Raw genomic sequence first — 21,525 nt, 5'->3', positions numbered from 1 at the left:
TACAAATTGGTGGGGAAGGCTGGATGTGGAAGCTCATGCCTGTAATCCCAGCATTTTTGGGAGGCCAAGGTGGGCGGATCACTTGGGCTCAGGAGTTTGAGACTGACCTGGGCAACATGGTGAGACCCTGTCTCTATTTAAAACAACAACAAATTAGCGGGGAAAGGGTAAACTGTTCAATAAATGGTGCCAGAAAAGTTGTTTATATGGAAAAAAATTACAATACTATGTACAAAATAAATTGAATTAGATTAAAAGCCCTAAAAGTGAAAAATAGAACTTTAAAAAATGTCTTTATGTCCTTGAGATAGGGAAGGATTTCTTAAAATACAGAAGAAACATACAATTAACTGATTGATAAATTTGACTGTATTAAAACTAAAATAGGCGCTGGGTGCAGTAGCTCACACCTGTAATCCCAGCACTTTGAGAAGCCTAGGTGGGTGGATCACCTGAGGTCAGGAGTTTGAGACCAGCCTGGCCAACATGGTGAAACCCCGTCTCTACTACAAATATAAAAATTAGCCAGGCACCTGTAACCCCAGCTACTTGGGAGGCTGAGGTAGCAGAATTGCATGAACCCAGGAGGCCAAGGTTGCAGTGAGCCGAGATCGCGCCACTGCACTCCAGCCTGGGAGACAGAGTGAGACTCTGTCTCAAGATAAATAAATAAATAAATAAATAAATAATAAAAATACAAAAATTAGCCAGCCAGGCATGGCGGCGCATGCCTGTAATCCCAGCTACTGGGGAGGCTGAGGCAAGAGAATTGCTTGAACTCTGGAGGTAAAGGTTGTAGTGGGCTGAGATCGTGCCATTGCACTCCAGCCTGGGCAACAAGAGCGAAACTCTGTCTCAAACAAACAAAAAAAAAAACAACAAAAAAAAACCTAAAACTAAAAGGCGGTTGCAGTAGCTTATACCTGTAATCCCAGTACTTGGGCAGGTGAGGAGGGTGGATCGCTTGAGCCCAAGAATTTGAGACCAGCCTAGGCAACATAATGAGACCCCCATCTCTACAAAAAAAATTAAAATATTAGCCAGGTGTGGTGGTGTGCACCTGTAGTTCCAGCTACACAGGTGGGGGCTGAGGTGGGAGGATCACTTGAGCCTGGAGGCTGCAGTGAACCATGATCGCGTCATGTACTTCAGCCTAGGCAACAAAGCGAGACCCTGACTCAAAAACAAAAACAAAAAATACTAACAAAATTAAAAGTTTCTTTTTTTTTTTTCTTTTTTTTTGATTCAGGGCCTCTCTCTGTCACCCAGGCTGGAGTGTAGTGGCATGATCTCGGCTCACTGCAATCTCCACCTCCAGGTTCAAGCCATTCTCCTGCCTCAGCCTCCCAAGTAGCTAGGATTACAGATGTGTGCCACCACACCCGGCTAATTTTGGTATTTTTAGTAGAGATAGTTTTCGCCATGTTGGCCAGGCTGGTCTCCAACTCCTGACCTCAGGTGATCCGCCCACCTCAGCCTCCCAAACTGCTGGAATTACAGGCGTGAGCCACTGTGCCCAGCCCTAAAAGATTGTTTTTTAATGAAAACAACCTTAAAGGATATTAAAAAGAGAAACCACACAAACTGGGAGAAGATATTTGCAAGGCATAGCACTGATAAAGGATTAGTATGTAGGATAGATAAAGGATAATTATAAATCAATTTTAAAAAGACAATCCAATTTTAAAAGGAGGAAAGGATATTTAGATAGCATTGTTGGCTTCAATTCTTCATCCCTTACCTATATTTACGCGCTTTGTTTTGCTTTGCAATTCTTCCCACTAACTGGGAAGAGGATATTCCGCCTTCCCTGGACTTTGGATCTGGCCATGTGATTCCTTTGGTCTATAGCCTATGGTAGATGTGACAGTGTGCCAGTTCCAAGTCTCAGTCTTAAAAGGCCTCATATATTCTTACATGGTCTTTTTCACGTCTGCCACTGTCATGAGAAGAAATTGTCCAGTCTAGCCCACTGGTCCCAGGAGGAAGATAGGAGACACATGTAACACAACTACCTCAGACAAGCTGCCCCATCCAGGTCCAGCTTAAATCAGCTATTTCCTAGATATGTGAATGAGCTCAGGTAAGAGCAACAGGCCGGGCGCAGTGGCTAACGCCTGTAATCCCAACACTGGGAGGTCAAGGCGGGTGGATCACAAGGTCAGGAGTTTGAGACCAGCCTGGCCAACATAGTAAAACCTCGTCTCTACTAAAAATACAAAAAATTAGCTGGGCGTGGTGGCGGGCACCTGTAATCCCAGCTACTTGGGAGTCTGAGGCAGGAGAATCACTTGAACCCAGGAGGCAGAGGTTGCAGTGAGCCGAGATTGCACCACTACACTCCAGCCCAGGCAACAGTGTGAGACTCTGTCTCAAAAAAAAAAAAAAGATCAGCAGAGCTGCCCTGACAAGTCCAGACTAAATCAGCCTACCTGCAGGCACATGAGCTAAATAAAGTCATTTATCACTTAACGACGGGATACGTTCTGAGAAATGTTAGGTGATTTTGTCATTGTGTCAACATCATAGAGTGTACTTATACAAGGATTGTATAGCCTACTACACACCTAGACTATCTGGTATAAGCTACCGCTTCTAGCCAGCATCACCGCAAACACACTTGTGCTACAGTGTTGCATCCCTGGGCCATAGGAATGTTTCCACCATTACAATCTTATGTGGCCACCATCATATATATGTAGTTGGTTGCTGACCAAATGTCATTACTTAGCACATGACTGTACTTATTAGCGTATAACACTGTTTTTGTGGTTGTTATGCAATGCTGGTTAACAGTATCATAGTGAGCAAGCCGTGGTCAATAAACATATTAAAAGTTAATTATATTTATCGTTTATCTCTGACCTTTTTTGTTTTTTCTTTTTATTCATTATTTTATTCTTTCTTTGACCATTTTAAACATACTTATTTCATAGTCTATCAAACTTTTGTTGTATTTCCTGAAATTCTTGGGGTTCTAATTCTGTTTTTGATGCCTGCTGATTCTTCTTTATTTTTTATTTATTTATTTTTTTATGGAGTCTTGCTCTGTCACCCAGGCTGGAGTGCAGTGGTGCAATCTCAACTCACTGCATCCTCCCCCTCCTGTTTTCAAGTGATTCTCCTGCCTCAGCCTCCTGAGTAGCTGGGATTACAGGCTCCTGCCACCACACCCGACTGATTTTTGTATTTTTAGTAGAGACAGGGTTTCACCATGTTGGCCAGTCTGGTCTCAAACTCCTGACTTCAGGTGATCCACCTGCCTCAGCCTCCAAAGTGCTGGGATTACAGGCGTGAACCACCATGCCTGGCCTGATTCTTCTTTATAAAGAACAATTTACAGGATGGGTGCGGTGGCTGATGCCTGTAATTCCAGCACTTTGGGAGGCCAAGGTGGGTGGATCACCTGAAGTCAGGAGTTCGAGACCAGCCTGGCAAACATGGTGAAACCCCGTCTCTGCTAAAAATACAAAAATCAGCCGGGCGTGGTGGCGGGTTCCTATAGTCCCAGTTACTCAGGAGGCTGAGGCAGGAGAATTGCTTGAACCCAGGAGGTGAAGGTTGCGGTGAGCCAAGATCACGCCATTGCACTCCAGCCTGGGCGACAGGAGTGAAACTCCGTCTCAAAAACAAAAACAAAAAAAAGAATGATTTCTGGCCGGGCACGGTGGCTCATGCCTGTAATCTCAGCACTTTGGGAGGCCGAGGTGGGTGGATCACCTGAGTTTGGGAGTTTGAGACCACCCTGACCAACAGGGAGAAACCCCGTCTGTACTAAAAAAAATACAAAATTAACCGGGGTGGTGGTGCATGCCTGTAATCCCAGCTACTCAGGATGCTGAGGCAGGAGAATCACTTGAACCCAGGAGGCAGAGGCTGCGGTGAGCCGAGATCTCACCATTGCATTCCAGCCTGGGCAGCAAGAGCGAGACTCCGTCTCAAAAAAAAGAACGATTTCCTTATGTGTTTTAACATTTTTGAATCATTCATTCAACAACATTAATTGACTATCTGTTGTCTAAGAGCTGTTCAAGGAGCTGGAATACATAAGTAAGCAAAATAGGGAAAGTCTCTTCTCTTTTGGACTTTACATTTTAGTAGGAGAAGACAGATAAACAAATACATAAAGGTACAGAGAGTGAGAAGGAGTGCTTATAGGTTGTTAAAGGAAAGCCTGTCTGATAAGGTGACGTTGGAACAGAAACCTATAGGAAGTGAAAATGTGAGCTCTGTTTATCTGGGGGAAGAATGTTCCAAGTAGAGAGACTGGCAAGTACAAAGGCTGTGTGGCAGGAACATACCTTGAATGTTCAGAAACAAGCAGAGGTCCTGGTAGCTAGAATGCAGTGAGTGAGGAGCAGAGCAGTGGAGATGAGGTTAGAGAAGTACTGGGATGGGGAGCATGCAGATCATATAGGGCCTTTTAGGTTATGAGAAGAACTTTGGAGTTGGATGATAAACCATAGGAAGGTTTTGTGCAGAGGAGTAATGTGATTTCACTTATGTTTTAGAAGGATCACTGTGGCTGCTGTATTCAGACTAGGCTGAAGTTGCAAGGAGGCTATTAAAATAGCCTTTAGGGTCAGATGCGGTGGCTCACGCCTGTAATCCCAGCACTTTGGGAGGCCGAGGCAGGCGGTTGAGGTCAGGAGTTCGAGACTAGTCTGGCCGATATGGCAAAATCCGTCTCTACTAAAAATACAAAAATTAGCTGGGTGTGGTGGTGGGCGCCTGTAATCCCAGCCACTCGGGAGGCTGAGGTAGGAGAATCGCTTGAACTCTAGAGGTGGAGGTTTCAGTGAGCCGAGATCACGCCACTGCACTCCAACCTGGGCAACAAGAGCGAAACTCCATCTCAGATAAATAGCCTCTAGATGATGAGTGATGGTGACTTGGATCAAGGTGGCAGCAGCAGTCGTGGAGAGAAGTGGTGGGATTTTGCTATTCTGAAGGTAAAACCAACAACATGGAGTCAAAGATGACTCAATGTCTTTGATCTAAACAGCTGGTAGAATGGAGATTACGTTTCCTAAGATGGATAAGACTGTAGGAAAGGTAGATTTAGGATGGAGGTGAACAAAAAGTATGGTTTTGCACATGTTAAGATGCTGTGATTGGCTGGGCATGGTGGCTCATGCCTGTAGTCCCAGCATTTAGGGAGGTGAAGGCAGGAGGATCGTTTGAGCCCAGCAGTTTGAGACCAGGCTGGGCAACACAGTGGGACTGTGTCTCTATTTATTTAAAATAAATAATTTTTTTAAAAAGATGCTATGGTATTATGAAATATGTGTTTGGTCCTCATCCCTCTTTCCTGGGATACAACTAAAATCCTTAGAATCTCCAAAGTGATATATTTTTGTATGCTCATGAATTGACTGCTGGCTGGCTGGCAGCCTCTAGGTAGCTTCAGGTTTGGGGCTGGTCACCAGAAAGATCAAGCAGGAATAGAGAGCTAGGACTTTCAGCCCACCCCCCAGCCCCTGGGGAGGAGAGAGAGGCTAAAAGTTAATTTGATCACCAATGGCAAATGCTGTAATCAGTTATGCCTACATAACGAAGTTTCCATAAAACCCAAAAGGACTGGATTTGGAGTGCTTCCAGATAGCTAAACATGTGGAGGTTCCTGGAGGGTGGTGCACTTGGGGAGGGCGTGGAAGCTCCAAGCGCCTTCCCACGTGCCTTGCCTTATGCATCTCTTCATCTGTATCCTTTGTAATATCCTTTATAATAAACCAAGAAACTTAAGTGTTTTCCTAAGTTCTGTGAGCTACTCTAGCAAATTAATCAAACTTAAGGAGGGCGTTATGGAAACCCCAATTTATAGCTGGTTAGTCAGAAGCACACATAAAACAAGCTGGGGCCTACATCAGAAGTTGGGGGATGCCTTATGGGACTGAGCCTTCAACCTGTGGGATCTGATGATGTTCTCTCCAGGTACATAGTGCTGGAATTGAATTGAATTACAGGACAACTCGCTGGTGTCAGTGCAGAACTGATTGCTTGCTTGGTGCTTGAAACTATGAGCCTGGATGGGATCTAAATAGTCCCTAGGGAATGATATAGGTAGAGAAGATCTTTGAGGCCTGAGACCCAATACATTCCAAAATTTGGAGATTAGGAAAATGGAGAAGCAGCAGCAAAGGAGACTGAGAAGGAGTAGCCGGTGAGGTAGGACAGCCATGGAGTAGCGTCCTGGGGGTCAAGTGAAGAAAGTGTTTTAGGATGAAGACAATGATCAACTGTGTAGGCAAAATGAAGACAAAGAAATGATCATTGGATTTGACAACATGTGAGTTACTAATAACCATAAAAATGGTTTTGGCCAGGCCCGATGGCTCACACCTATAATCCCAGCACTTTGGGAGGCCAAGGCAGGCAGATCACCTAAGTCGAGAGTTCGAGACCAGCCTGGCCAACATGGTGAAACCCCATCTCTACCAAAAATACAAAAATTAGCTGGGTATGGTAGCATGCACCTGTAATCCTAGCTACTCAGGAGGCTAAGGCAGGAGAATCTCTTGAACCCGGGAGGCAGAGGTTGCAGTAAGCCAAGATCGCGCCACTGCACTCCAGCCTGGGTGACAGAGTGAGACTCTTATCTCAAAAAAAAAAAGTGGTTTTGACGGATGGTGATGAAAACCTGATTGGAATGGGTTGATCAAGAGAGACAGGAGGAGACATGGAGACAGCAAATACAAACAAAACAAAGCAAAACTATTTCAGTGAATTTTGTGTAAAGGGAGTTGAAAAGAAAAATGAAATAGAGGCCATAAGTAGATGTGAAATCAAGGGGAGGATTTTTTTGTTTTTTGTTTTTGAGACAGAGTCTCGTTGTGTCACCCAGGCTGAAGGGGAAGTTTTTGTTGGCACATGTGTTTGTTTGTTTTTGAGCTGGAGTCTTGCTCTGTCGCCTAGGCTGGAGTGCAGTGGCACAATCTCAGCTCACTGCAACTTCTGCCTACCAGGTTCAAGTGATTCTCCTGCCTCAGCCTCCTGAGTAGCTCAGATTACAGGCGCCCGCCACCACACCCAACTGATTTGTGTATTTTTAGTAGAGATAGGGGTTCGCCATGTTGCTCAGGCTGGTCTGGAACTCCTGACCTCAGGTGATCCGCCTGTCTCTCAGCCTCCCAAAGTGCTGGAATTACAGGTGTGAGCCACCGCGCCCAGCCTGTTTGTTTGTTTGTTTGAGGTGCAGTCTCAGTCTGTTGCCCAGGCTGGAGTGCAGTGGCCCAATCTCTGCTCACTACAGCCTCCACCTCCGGGGGTCAAGCAATTCTCCTACCTCAGCCTCCCGAGTAGCTGGGATTACAGGTAGGCACCACCATGCCTGGCTGATTTTTTGGTACTTTTAGTAGAGACGGGGTTTCACCATGCTGGCCAGGCTGGTCTCGAACTCCTGACCTCAGGTGATCCGCCAGCCTCGGCCTCTCAAAGTGCTGGGATTACAGGCGTGAGCCACCATGCCCGGCCTCTGTTCGTTTTTAAGATAGGAGATACTTGATATCATGTTTATACAATATTGGTAATTACCCACTTTATGTACAGAGGGGAATGATTTTGAGTTCAGTTTAAGCACAGTTTATTTCTGCCTGGCTTGGATTCAGAGACCCACCCTTCCTGAGCAATGTTGCATTTGCTTCTGCAAGGTGCCCTGAAGGCACCACCAGCCCAGGACCAATTTTCACGTTAATTTTTCTTTTTTTTTTAACTTTATTTTTTATTTATTTATTTTTATAGAGATGGGGATCTTACCATGTTGCCCAGGCTGGTCTTGAACTCCTGGGCTCAAGCAATCTGCCCGCCTCAGCCTCCCAAAATGCTGGGATTACAGGCATGAGCCACTGCGCCCGGCCCATGTTAATTTTTCAGGTTGAGATTTCTCACACCAAGCAGGTAAAGTAAATCTGGTCTCCAGAATCTCACAAGGCAAACCACTGGGCTTCAGTATCTCACCTAAGGCCTTTTTTTCCCTACCCAGGGCCCTGCAAAGACAAACTTTTTTACCTTCTCCTTGGACATACGGTCAGAATTTTTAGTCAGTTTTCACTAAGGTTGTGGTCCTCAGAGGTTTCTAACTTCCCAGCTGTCAGTTCTAATAGATCAGAGTTTGGTACTGGTAAGGACCTAGTCCCTTAGCCATTACTGGCCCACACAGCTTGGGCTGTGCTGCCTCCGCTTAGCTGGCATCTAGGGATTTCTACATCTTTCTTGCAAGTCCAGCCACACATTTAAAAAACTTCAGCTGTATTTTATCCAGCGTCTCTAGGAATTTGTGGCAGGAAAGTTTTCACCTATTTTGCTGGAACCAGAAATTTTTCTCCTCACTCTACCTGGCTAATTCCTGCTCACCTTTGAGGTCTCAGTTTAAATGTTACTTCTAAAGAGGTATCCCTAACCTCCTCCATCTCAGTCTAAACTAGGATACTATTTATAGCCCCTTTATACTACTCATAGCACCTTCTTTCTTTCTTAGCACTTGTCATTGTAACTTCATACAAGTCTTTGTTGAATTTAACTTAACTTTTTTTTTAATACGGAATCTGACTTTGTCACCCAGGCTGGAGTGCAGTGGTGCAATCTCAACTCGCTGCAACCTCCACTTCCTGGGTTCAAGCAATTCTGCTGCCTCAGCCTCCCAAGTAACTGGGATTATAGGTGTGCGCCATGATGTCCGGCTAAATTTTTTTTTTTTTTTTTTTTTTTTTTTTGTATTTTTAGTAGAAACAAGGTTTTGCCATGTTGGCCAGGCTGGTCTTGAACTCCTGACCTCAAGTGATCCACCTGCCTCAGCCTCCCCAAGTGCTGGGATTACAGGTGTGAGCCACCACTCCTGGCCTAATTTAACTTTTTTAGAGACAGAGTCTCTCTCTGTGGCCCAGGCTGGAGTGCAGTGAGTGGCATGATCATGGCTAACTGCAGCCTTCACCTCCTGGGCTCAAGTGATCCTCCTGCTTCAGCCTCCCAAGTAGCTAGGACTACAGGTGCTCTCCATCACACCTGGCTAATTAAAAAATATATATTTTTTTTTTGTAGAGACGGGGTCTTGCTGTGTTGAACAGGCTGGTCTCACACTCCTGGGCTCAAGCTATCCTCCTGCCTCTGCCTCCCAAAGTGCTGGGATTATAGGTGTGAGCTACCACCCTGGGCTGGAGTCTTTGTTTAATGTCTGATAACCCTTTTAGACTGAAAACAACATGAAGGCAAAAATCAAATGTGTTGGTTCAGCATATAGCAGAAGGCCTGATTTATTGAAGATGCTTGGCTGGATGCAGTGGCTCATGCCTGTAATCCTAGCATTTTGGGAGGCTGAGGCCAGAGGATCGCTTGAGCCTAGGAGTTCAAGACCAGCCTGGGCAACATAGACCTCATCTCTATATTTAAAAAATGAAAGAAGATGCTCAATAAATTTTGCTAATAAAACAAGTAATTTTCTAAAAATCTAATAACAGTCTAGTTTTTTTTTGTTTTTTGTTTGTTTGTTTGTTTGTTTTTTCAGACAGGGTCTTGCTCTATCGCCAGGCTGGAGTGCAGTGGCGCAACCTCGGGTCACTGCAACCTCCACCTCCCAGGTTCAAGCGATTCTCCTGCCTCAGCCTCCCGAGCAGCTGGGACTACAGGCACGCACCACCATGCCCAGCTAATTTTTGTATTTTTAGTAGAGATGGGGTTTCACCATGTTGGCCAGGATGGTCTCCATCTCTTGACCTTGTGATCTGCCCGCCTTGGCCTCCCAAAGTGCTGGGATTATAGGCGTGAGCCACCACGCCTGGCCGATAACAGTCTAGTATTAAGTGATATGTTGAAACCTATTATCTTCTGTGTCTTGGCGATTATATTCTCCAACAAGAAAGTGTTCTTAATGGAATAAAAGAGGCTTCTGATTATTATTTTAGTTGACTCACCTTATATAAGGATTGTTCATTTTGGGAGGCTGAGGCAGGAGGATTGCTTGAGCCCAGGAGTTGGAGACCAGCTGCGGTACGTGGCGAGACCTTATCTCTATTAAAAAAAAAAAAAAAACAGGCATGGTGATGCACACCTGTAGTCCCAGCTACTTGGGAGGCTGAGGTAGGAGGATCACTTGAAACCAGGAGTTCAAGGTTGCAGTGAGCTTTTTTTGTTTGTTTGTTTTTTGGGTGTTTGTTTTTTGAGATGGAGTCTTGCTCTATGGCCCAGGCTGGAGTGCAGTGGTGTAATCTTGGCTCACTGCAACCTCCACCTCCCAGGTTCAAGCGATTCATCTGCCTCAGCCTCCTGAGTAGCTGGGATTACAAGCACCCACCACCACACCCAGCTAATTTTTGTATTTTTGGTAGAGACAGGGTTTCACCATGTTGTCCAGGCTGGCCTCGAACTCCTGACCTCAGGTGATCTCCCCCGCGTTGGCCTCCCAAAGTGCTGGGATTACAGGAGTGAGCCACTGTGCCCAGCCACAGTGAGCTTTGATCACACCACTGCACTGTAGCCTGGGCAACGAGCAAGATCCTGTCTCAAAACAAAATAAAATAATTGTAGGTTTTGGTAACCACATGTGTCTTTTCCTCTTCAGAATGGAGATCTCCTCTCATCAGTCTCACCTCCTGCAGCAACTGAACGAGCAGCGCAGGCAAGATGTATTTTGTGACTGCAGTATTCTAGTTGAAGGGAAGGTCTTCAAAGCACATCGAAATGTATTATTTGCTAGTAGCGGCTACTTTAAAATGCTTCTTTCTCAGAATTCAAAGGAGACAAGTCAGCCAACCACAGCTACATTTCAGGCTTTCTCCCCTGACACTTTTACAGTTATCTTGGACTTCGTATATTCTGGCAAACTGTCTCTTACTGGTCAGAATGTCATAGAAGTGATGTCGGCTGCTAGCTTCCTTCAGATGACTGATGTCATAAGTGTATGTAAGACTTTTATTAAATCTTCCTTAGACATTAGTGAGAAAGAAAAAGATCGCTATTTCAGTCTCTCAGATAAAGATGCCAATTCTAATGGTGTAGAACGTTCCTCTTTTTATAGTGGTGGCTGGCAAGAAGGAAGCAGTTCTCCACGTTCTCACCTAAGCCCAGAGCAAGGAACAGGTATAATAAGTGGAAAATCTTGGAATAAGTATAATTATCATCCAGCCTCCCAGAAGAATACTCAACAACCCTTGGCCAAGCATGAACCAAGGAAAGAGTCCATTAAAAAGACCAAACATTTAAGATTGTCACAGCCTTCTGAAGTTACTCATTATAAGTCAAGCAAACGAGAAGTACGAACATCTGATTCTTCCAGCCATGCTTCCCAGTCTGAAGAACAAGCACAGATTGATGCTGAAATGGACTCTACTCCTGTTGGCTATCAGTACGGTCAAGGATCTGATGTCACATCTAAAAGTTTTCCAGGTACCCAAAAAGAGCGTAAGTCCCCTCATCCAGGTTCCAAACTGCTATATTAATCAGTCTTCTGTCAAAACACCCTTAGTTTCAGGTGCTTTAAGCAGTTGAAGCAAGTGATTTTTTTCAAAAGTTCTATTTTTGTAATGAAATTTATTTAGTAAGGACAGGCGTGGTGGCTCACGCCTGTGATTCCAGCAGTTTGGGAGGCTGAGGCGGGCAGATCACCTGAGGTCAGGAGTTCGAGACCAGCCTGGCCAACATGGCAAAACCCTGTCTCTACTAAAAGTACAAAAAAATTAGCCGAGCATGGTGATGTGTGCCTGTAATCCCAGCTATTCAGGAGGCTGAGGCAGGAGAATCACTTGAACCCGGGAGGCGGAGGTTGCAGGGAGCTGAGATTATGCACTGCACTCCATCCTGGGTGTTAGAGTGAGACTCTGTCTCAAAAAAAAAAAAGAAGAAATTCATTTCATAAAACGTGGATTTAATTTTTTTAATTCAAAATAATATTGAATAAATATAACGACAATCAAAATAATAAGAATACTAAGGGTCAAAACCCATGATTTTCCAAACCTGTATCTGTGGGTGGTTAGATTACTCTTAAATGTTTAAAGCTCTTTTCTAAATAGTTCAATCCCTAAGACACATATTTTCACTTTAAATAGTTTTTTTTTTCCTGTGTATTTACTCAGAGGAGTATTTAGCTTATTAAGATACAAATACAGGCCAGGCACAGTGGCTCACGCCTGTAATCCCAGCACTTTGGGAAGCTAAGGCAGGTGGATCACAAGGTCAGGAGTTCGAGACCAGCCTGGCCAATATGGTGAAACCCCGTCTCTACTAAAAATACAAGATAAATTAGCCGGGCATGGTGGCACATGCCTGTAATCCCAGCTACTCAGGAGGTTGAGGCAGGAAAATTGCTTGAACCCGGGAGGTGGAGGTTGTGGTGAGCCAAGATCACGCCACGGCACTCCAGCCTGGGTGACAGAGGGAGATTCCGTCTCAAAAAAAAAAAAAAAAAGATACAAATTTTTTTTTTTTTTTTTTTGACAGAGTTTAGCTCTTGTTGCCCAGGCTGGAGTGCAATGCAGTCTTGGCTCACTGCAACCTCCGCCTCCCGGGTTCAAGCAATTCTCCTGCCTCAGCCTCCCAAGTAGCTGGGATTACAGGCATCTGCCACCACACTCAGCTAATTTTTTGTATTTTTAGTAAAGACGGGGTTTTTCCATGTTTCCCAGGCTGGTCTTCAACTCCTGACCTCAGGTGATCCAGCCGCCTCGGCCTCTCAAAGCGCTGGGATTACAGGCGTAAGCCACCACGCCCGGCACATAATTTTTTTTTTTTTAAGGATTGCCTGTAGTCCTAGCTACTGCGGAGGCTAAGGCAGAGCATCACTTGAGCCCAGGAGTTAAAAGACCAGCATAGGCAACATAGTGAGACCCCATCTCCCACCCAAAAAAGAACAAACACCTCACATACAACCCATAACACTGATACTGTAAATCTACCGTGGACCAATATGCAACATGAGACATCTCATTTTCATGATAATGGTAAAATGCAGAAAGACCATGTAAGTTGACAGTTTCAGAATAATCCTCCCTCACTCTGGAAGTAGAGAATAGGGATAAGAAATGCATATCACGATTTTCCCCCCAATTAATCAGTTAACAAATTTGCTTAATAGTTTCCATGTAAATTTAAAGGAAAATTATATTAAAATGAAACTCCTGAAGGTTGTAAGATATAGATTATATATTTATTTTATTTTATTTTGCTATTTTGTAGAGATGGGGTTCTCACTATGTTTCCCAGGATCGTCTTGAACTCCTGGCCTGAAATGATCCTCCCACCTCAGCCTCCCAAAGTGCTGGCGTTACAGGAATGAGCCACCATGCCCAGCCTGATTTTTAGTTTAGAAAAATTTCAAACATATACAAAAGTAAAGAGAATAGTATAATTAACCTCCATGCACCCATGACCTAGTCCCACAACCTCCAACTCATGGCCTATCTCATGTCTATATCCTTATCCCTAAACCATTACCTTTATTATTTTTAAACCAATCTCAGACATCATATGTTTTCCCCTGTAAATAGTTCAGAATGTGTCCTTAAAATATTATAGAAAAAAATACAATACTATTATCATACCTAAATTGAACAATAATTTTTTTTTTTTTTTTGAGACAGAGTCTCACACTGTTGCCCAGACTGGAATGCAGTGGCACAATCTTGGCTCACTGCAACTTTCACCTCCCGGGTTCAAGCGATTCTCCCACTTTAGCCTCCCAAATAGCTGGGACTACAGGCCTGCACTACCACACCTGGCTAATTTTTTAATTTTTGGGAGAGATAGGGTTTTACCATGTTGGCCAAGCTGGTCTCAAGCTCCTTACCTCAAGTGATTTTCCTCCAAGAAAAAAGCTTAAGTATTAAATACTTTTACTTTGAAATTGTGTACAGTTAAAAAATATAGTACTATTTTACATTTAAAATCTAATGACCCTACTGCATTAAATTTAAAAAAAAAACATGGCAGGCCAGGCACAGTGGCTCACACCTGTAATCCCAGCACTTTGGGAGGCCGAGGCAGGCGGATCACGAGGTCAGGAGTTTGAGACCAACCTGACCAACACGGTGAAACCCTGTCTGTACTAAAAATACAAAAATTAGCTGGGCGTGCTGGCGCGTGTCTGTAATCCTAGCTACTCAGGAGCCTGAGGCAGGAGAATCACTTGAACCCAGGAGGCAGAGGTTGCAGTGAGCGGAGATCGCGCCATTGCACTCTAGCCTGGGCAACAGAGCGAAACTCCATCTCAAAAAAAAAAAAAAAAAAAGCATAGCAGTCTGAATTTACCCAACTTTCTAAATATATCAAATACTGAAGTTAAAGTTCTATACTTAGGATTACATTGACAATCTAGTCTTAATAAAATTTCTTTCATCTCATTTTTTAGGCTAACCAACTGCTTGTGAATTCTTTTTATTTCATTTTTTTTTTCAGTTTCTTTTTTTCTTTCCTTGTTTCCAGTGGGCTTGGATTGGATTCTTTCTGTTATTAGAATTGTTATTACGAACTTTCCAGTGATTTAATCAAAGCGTCTCTTGACAGATGATCTGCCTCGGATGCGATTCAAGTGCCCGTACTGCACACATGTGGTGAAGCGGAAGGCAGACCTAAAGCGCCACCTTCGTTGTCATACAGGAGAAAGGCCCTATCCATGTCAAGCTTGCGGAAAAAGATTTAGCAGGCTAGACCATCTAAGTAGCCATTTTCGAACAGTATGTATGATTTTTTTTCATCGTTTTACTAATTCTTTTTTGGTTTTTGTTTGTTTTTGTTTTTTTGAGATGGAGTTTCACTCTTGTTGCCCAGGCTAGAGTACAATGGTGTAATCTCAGCTCGCTGCAACCTCTCCCTCCCGGGTCCAATCAATTCTCCTGCCTCAGCCTCCCGAGTAGTTGGGATTACAGGTGTGTGCCACCACGCCTGGCTAATTTTTGTATTTTTAGTAGAGATGGGGTTTCACCACATTGGCCTGGCTGGTCTCAAATACCCGACCTCAGGTGATTCACCTGCCTCAGCCTCCCAAAAGTGCTGGGATTACAGGCATGAGCCACCACGCCCGGCCTTGTTTTGTTTTTTTTGAGACAGGGTCTCTCTCTATCGCCCAAACTGGAGTGTGGTGGCGCCATCTCAGCTCACTGCAGCCTTGACTTCTCAGGCTCAAGTTATCCTCCCGCCTCAGCCTCCTGAGTATCTGGGACTACAGGCCTGCATCAACATGCCGGGCTAATTTTTGTATTTTTATATTTTTTGTAGAGATGGGGTTTCATCTTGTTGCCCAGGCTGGTCTTGAACTCCTGGGGTCAAGTGAACCACCTGCCTCAGCCTCCCAAAATGCTGGGGTTACAGGCGTGAGCCACCGTACCTGGCCCATCATTTTACTTCTTAAGAAATATGTACAGTTGGCCAGGCACCGTGGCTCACACATGTAATCCCAGCACTTCGGGAGGCCAAGGCAGGCAGATTGCTTGAGGCCAGTTCAGTTCAAGACCAGCCTGGTTGTCTGGGCGCGGTGGCTCACGCCTGTAATCCCAGCACTTTGGGAGGCTGAGGTGGGCGGATCACGAGGTCAGGAGATCGAGACCATCCTGGCTAACATGGTGAAACCCTGTCTCTACTAAAAATACAAAAAAATTAGCTGGGCGTGGTGGTGGGCGCCTGCAATCCCAGCTACTCGGGAGGCTGAGGCAGGAGAATGGCGTGAACCTGGGAGGCGGAGCTTGCAGTGAGCCAAGATTGCGCCACTGCACTCCAGCCTGGGCGACTGAGCGAGACTCCATCTCAAAAAAAAAAAAAAAAATACCAGCCTGGCTAACATGGTGAAACCCCATCCACCAAAAATACAAAAATTAGCTGGCATGGTAGCCGTAATCCCAGCTACTCAGGAGGCTGAGGCACGAGAATTGCCCGAACCCAGGAAGTGGAGGTTACAGTGAGCTGAGATTACGCCACTGCACTCCAGCCTGGATGACAGAGCGAGACCCTGTCTAAAAAAAAATAAATAAAAAATGTACATTTATGGGCTTTAGGATCATCTCATTTGCTGAGGGAAATATTTTCACACAAATCTACCATATTTAAAATTCTTCCAACTTAGTGTTTTTACTTTGCACATAAAGCATAATTATGTATATTGATTTTTATTCTCCTTTGAGACCTTGAAGTGGGGTATATTCTTTTGATGGTAAATAGTTTTATATTTCCATTTTAATTCACTTAGTCTAATATGTTTTTATATACTGGTCTGTTCAGAGCCAAAGATAATATAAACTGTATAAATGCTTTAAGTGTCTAGGTCAGAATCACCACTGTAGACACTCAGGATCTACCAGTGATTCCTGAATCCTTGTCTGGTAGGATCTCAGTCTAGTTGTGGCTGTCCAACCAAAGGAGGTCTCCACTACACCTGCTTTCTTTTTTTTTTTTTTTTTGAGACAGAGTCTCACTCTGTTGCCCAGGCTGGAGTGTAATGGCGTGATCTTGCCCCACTGCAACCTCTGCCTCCCAGGTTCAAGCAATTCTCCTGACTCAGCCTCCCGTGTAGCTGGGACTACAGGTGCCCACGTAGTTTTTGTATTTTTAGTAGAGATGGGGTTTCACCATGTTGGCCAGGCTGGTCATGAATTCCTGACTTCAAGTGATCCATCCACCTCGGCCTCCCAAAGTACTGAGATTACAGGCGTGAGCCACCATGGCTGCTGGTCTTATATTTTTAGATATCATATGGTCTCAGGAATTTGAGGAATTGTATTGGTTTGTTATATTTGGATCCACAACTATTACTCTTTTTGACACTCAAATTTTTAGTTTAATCCAGTGAACAGTCTCTACCTCGATGCTGGCTCTTGTCTCCTTTTGTCACAACTCCATTAAATTTTGAAAGTGTCCTTGTTCTCTGGCTCCACAAGAGGCCTAGACTCACTTTGTACTTTCCCTACCACAGAGCTGGAATCAGCCATTTCTCAATCCATTTCCTTTAGTGGAAAGTGAAATTAGAGCCCAAAGTCTGGGCAGTCATTGTTATGGAGGTGTCATTTATTTTACACTGTTTCAGTGGATAGAGTTAGAAGATACATATTTTGGAGGGATGGACATGAATCTGTATCAGAGCTTGTAACAAAAACAATACCACATTTGATACCCATAGTTTTGTTTGTTTGTTTTTTGAGACAGAGTCTTGCTCTGTCATCCAGGCTGGAGTGCAGTGGCACGATCTCAGCTTACCACAGCCTCCACCTGCTGGGTTCAAGTGATTCTCCTGCCTTGGCCTCCCTCGTAGCTGGGATTACAAGCACATATCCGGCTAATTTTTTTTTTTTTTTTTTTTTTTTTTTTTTTTAGTGGAGATGGGGTTTCACCATGTTGGCCAGGCTGGTCTTGAACTCCTGGCCTCAAGTGATCCACCCAGCTCCACTTCCCAAAGTGCTGGGATTACAGATGTGAGCTACTATGCCCAGCCTAATACACATAATATTACTATCTCAGTAGAAATCAGAATTCATTCAAATCGTGTACTTTTAATGTTTACTGATTAATATGTCAACAGTTATGCACAGGATAATAACTGTACTAGTGGTAATTCCATACATTTTCCTATGTATTTTACCAGACTATATTAGCTTTCTTGGAATTTTTTTTTTTTTTTTGAGGTGGAGTCTCACTGTGTCATCTAAGCTGGAGTGCAGTGGCACAATCTCAGCTCACTGAAACTTCTGCCTCCTGGGCTCAAGTGATTCTGCTGCCTCAGCCTCCCGCGTAGCTGGGATTACAGGCGTGTGCCACCATGCCCAGCTAAGTTTTGTATTTTTTTTAGTAAAGATGGAGTTTTACCATGTTGGCCAGGCTGATCTCAAACTCCTGACCTCAAGTGATCCACCCACCTCAGCCTTCCAAAGTGCTGGGATTACAGGTGTGAGCCACAGTGCCCAGCTTCTTGGATTTTTTTACTGTGTTTGGTGCCCTACTTCTATACTGTCCTGACTTTATTTAAATGAATATTCCATAAACATTGATTCAACATTATACAATTAATTTTTAGATTAGAACCCATAATCTACTGTTCTGACAGCTATTGAACAAAATTCTTTATTACTAATTATAATAAGTAATTATTCCTCACTACAACTGTTTACCAAAGCAGTTCACACATGTTAACTCATTTGGTCCTCACGTTAACCCTGTGAGTGATATTTCCATTAGCCATAGGAAGCAAGCAAAGATAATACTAGGCTGATATGTAGAAGCAGCACCATAGTAGTTGTTTATGACGAGTGTCCAGTAGAATTAGTCAGGCTTCTCATCTGTCTGGGTGGTGCCCATATCTTACCAGTTAAGTATTTTAACTGTCACCCTAAAGCAGGTTTATATAATGTTTTAAATTACTTGCTCCAAGATACATGGTTAGTAAGTGACAAAGATAGTAAATAACTAGAACCCCAACCCTTCCAATCCCTGTGCTCCTCTTTCCACCAGATCTTTTATTAATAAAAATGGCAAGTTCTCCTTCTATCTAAAATATTGATAAATTTAAATTTATGTAATATTTTTCTTTCTCTAGTAAAATAAAAAATTAATACACAAAACAAGAGAGATTCCACCCCCCGCCCCCACCTCAAATTAAGATATGTTCAGCCTGGAAAACATAGTGAGACCCTTTCTCTATAAAAAAATTTTTTTTAATTAGCCAGCTGTAGTCCCAGCTCCTCGGTAGGTTGGGATGGGAGGATTGCTTGAGCCTGGGAGGCTGAGGCTGCAGTGAGCCATGGCCACCACTACACCGTAGCCTGGGTGACAGAGCGAGACCCTATTTTAAAAAATAAAAAGTATGCTGGGCGCGGTGCCTCACACCTGTAATCCCAGCACTTTGGGCGGCCGAGGCAGACAGATGACGAGGTCAGGAGTTTGAAACCAGCCTGACCAACATGGTGAAACCCCGTCTGTACTAAAAATACAAAAATTAGCTGGGCGTGGTGGCACACGCCTATAATACCAGCTACTCAGGAGGCTGAGGCAGGAGAATTGCATGAACCCCGGAGGCGGAGGTTGCAGTGAGCCAAGATCGCACCATTGCACTCCAGCCTGGGCAACAGAGTGAGACTCTGTCTCAAAAATAAATAAATAAATAAATAATAAAAATAAGTAAATAAATAAGTACATGGCACATAGTGTTTGCAATTATTATTATCATAGGAAGTTACCTCAGATACCAAATGCTATTGGATTAAGGGATAGGTGAAATTATTATGTCATATTAATAATAAAAAACATGATAGCCACTATTTAGAGAAAGCTGATGTTTAATATTTCTGTGACATCAATTTACCACTAAAACCCTTGATCTTTTTCTAATAATAGATGTTAATTTGAGTTTAATGCATGGCTTTGAACATCTTAAGTTTATGAACTGGTACCTAAAATATCAAACTGTCCTGCTTTTGAAAAATCACTTTTATCACTATTTAAATCTCTACACAGATTCACCAGGCATGTAAACTCATCTGCAGAAAATGTAAACGTCATGTGACAGATCTAACAGGGCAAGTGGTACAGGAGGGAACCAGGCGCTACAGACTGTGTAATGAGTGTCTTGCAGAATTTGGCATAGACAGCCTCCCCATTGACTTGGAAGCTGAACAACATCTTATGTCCCCATCAGATGGAGATAAGGATTCCAGATGGCACTTGAGTGAAGATGAGAATAGATCCTATGTGGAGATTGTAGAAGATGGGTCTGCTGATCTGGTCATCCAACAGGTTGATGATAGTGAAGAAGAAGAAGAAAAAGAAATTAAGCCCAACATTAGGTAGCTGTAATGTGAACCAACAGAGCTGGCATGTCTGCAATTTACATTGACTTCCTGTATCTCTCTCTTTCTGTGGTCAGAGTCTAGTTAACAAATTTATCACACTGACTTTAAAGAAATGATCTGATATAACTTGCATGCTTTCTGAACAGGCCATTGTATCCATTCTGAACTTTGTTGCCCTAAAATGTGTTGCTGCACTGGAAAGAAAGAACTAGCTTGAAGTTGGCATGATGGATGAACAATTATCCTCTTACTTTCATTACAATCCTCTTACTTTATTACAGAGATACCCTTTTTCTTTTAATATTGGAGGATCTACTTAGCAAACTTTTTTCAAAGAAAATACTTTAAATAAATTCACCACAACCAAACTTTATGTAAGACAATTTCAAGGTGTTTCAAAAACACATACACTACCATTAATTTCACAGGGAACCAGTTAAGAGAACATTTAAGGATCTGGCAACCCACCTGACTAAACAAATTAGTCTTTCTATTAATTTGAGATCTGAAACAACCTGTCATTACTCTGATATCCTGAACATTTAAGGATTATGGAAGAAGACTAAAATGTTTGAAATCATTCATATTTGAAATTTTTATCATTAGGTTAAAAATTACTCTCAGTATTGTTAAAAAAAAAAAAAAAAAAAACTAGAGGCTGACCAAAGATTATATACAGATATTTTCTTAAAGCAGGAAACTAATGTTGCCTAAAAGTCAAGGTAGTTTGTGAAGACGATCTGTCAATATGGTTATCCATCTCTCTAAAGAAAAACAGGCTGGGCGTGGTGGCTCATGCCTATAATCCCAATACTTTGGGAGGCCAAGGCAGGCAGATCACTAGGTCAGGAGTTTGAAACCAGCCTGGCCAACATGGTGAAACCTCGTCTCTACTAAAAAATACAAAATTAGCCGGGCATGGTGGCAGGTGCCTATAATCCCAGCTACTCCGGAGGCTGAGGCAGGAGAATCGCTTGAACCTGGGAGGCAGAGGTTGCAGTGAGCCGAGATCACACCATTGCACTCCAGCCTGGGCAACAAGAGGGAAACTCCGTCTCAAAAAAAAGGAAAACAAACTAGGAGGTTCTTACCATAGATGAGTGATTTCTAATGTTTATGTAGTGGTATATTATTTATAAAGTACTCTCTCACATATTTTCTCAGTCAGTGAGGTGGATACTATCTCCGATTTACAAATGAGGAAATTAAGGTCAGAAAGTCTGAGAGAGAAAACTGATGATTGGACAGGGTCTGATTTTAAACAATCCTCTTTCAACCTTCTCTCCCTGTATGTGTCCTGAAATGGCAAAGAATAGAAGTCAAACCTCACCAGTTGGCAGTAATTATAAAAATAAGCCAATCAGAATTAGAAAGTATGAAAGGAGGAACTGAATCATTTTCAACAACATACAGTATCTTGATCTAGAGATTTTCAAATAGTGCTAAGTAATGTCCCTACAGTACCTATTGGTATGTTTTTATGTCAAGTTATTTATATGTAAATTTAAAGTATAAAACTATTGAACAAATTATTCACTTAAATACGTTGAACATTTTTGCTTCTCTTGTTTATATAATATTTTCAAAACAAACTTTTCTCCTAGTATACAAAGTTTAACCTTCTCCCCTTTGGGCTGGGCATGGTGGCTCACGCCTGTAATCGCAGCACTTTGGGAGGCTGAGGCAGGTGGCTCACCTGAGGTCGAGAGTTGGAGACCAGCCTGACCAACATGGAGAAACCCCATCTCTACTAAAAATACAAAATTAGCCA

At 43.2% G+C, this 21,525-nt stretch overlaps 1 protein-coding gene across 21 annotated transcripts in view; it reads left to right on the top strand.

Annotated features, from left to right (window-relative positions):
• Positions 1 to 20,122, top strand: part of ZBTB8A (zinc finger and BTB domain containing 8A) — a 67,267-nt gene extending 47,145 nt beyond the window's left edge. For 9 of the 21 annotated variants that reach the window (XM_063666310.1, XM_063666329.1, XM_063666314.1 and 6 more), the window contains 3 exons: positions 10,553 to 11,391; positions 14,491 to 14,660; positions 19,420 to 20,122. In XM_063666310.1, the coding sequence (XP_063522380.1) occupies positions 10,554 to 11,391; positions 14,491 to 14,660; positions 19,420 to 19,752 (1,341 nt within the window). In that variant the 5' untranslated portion in view covers position 10,553 and the 3' untranslated portion in view covers positions 19,753 to 20,122. The remainder of the gene's footprint in view (positions 1 to 10,552; positions 11,392 to 14,490; positions 14,661 to 19,419) is intronic. The other 12 variants (XM_063666349.1, XM_054464404.2, XM_063666321.1 and 9 more) reach the window with 5 other exon arrangements.
• The last annotated feature ends 1,403 nt before the right edge of the window (positions 20,123 to 21,525 follow it).

The sequence above is a fragment of the Pongo pygmaeus genome, chromosome 1 (genome assembly GCF_028885625.2).
Source record: "Pongo pygmaeus isolate AG05252 chromosome 1, NHGRI_mPonPyg2-v2.0_pri, whole genome shotgun sequence".
In the NCBI taxonomy this organism is placed as follows: domain Eukaryota; kingdom Metazoa; phylum Chordata; class Mammalia; order Primates; family Hominidae; genus Pongo; species Pongo pygmaeus.
The sequence above is the reverse complement of the archived record's forward strand: the minus strand, read 5'-3'. Positions and strand labels throughout refer to the sequence as shown.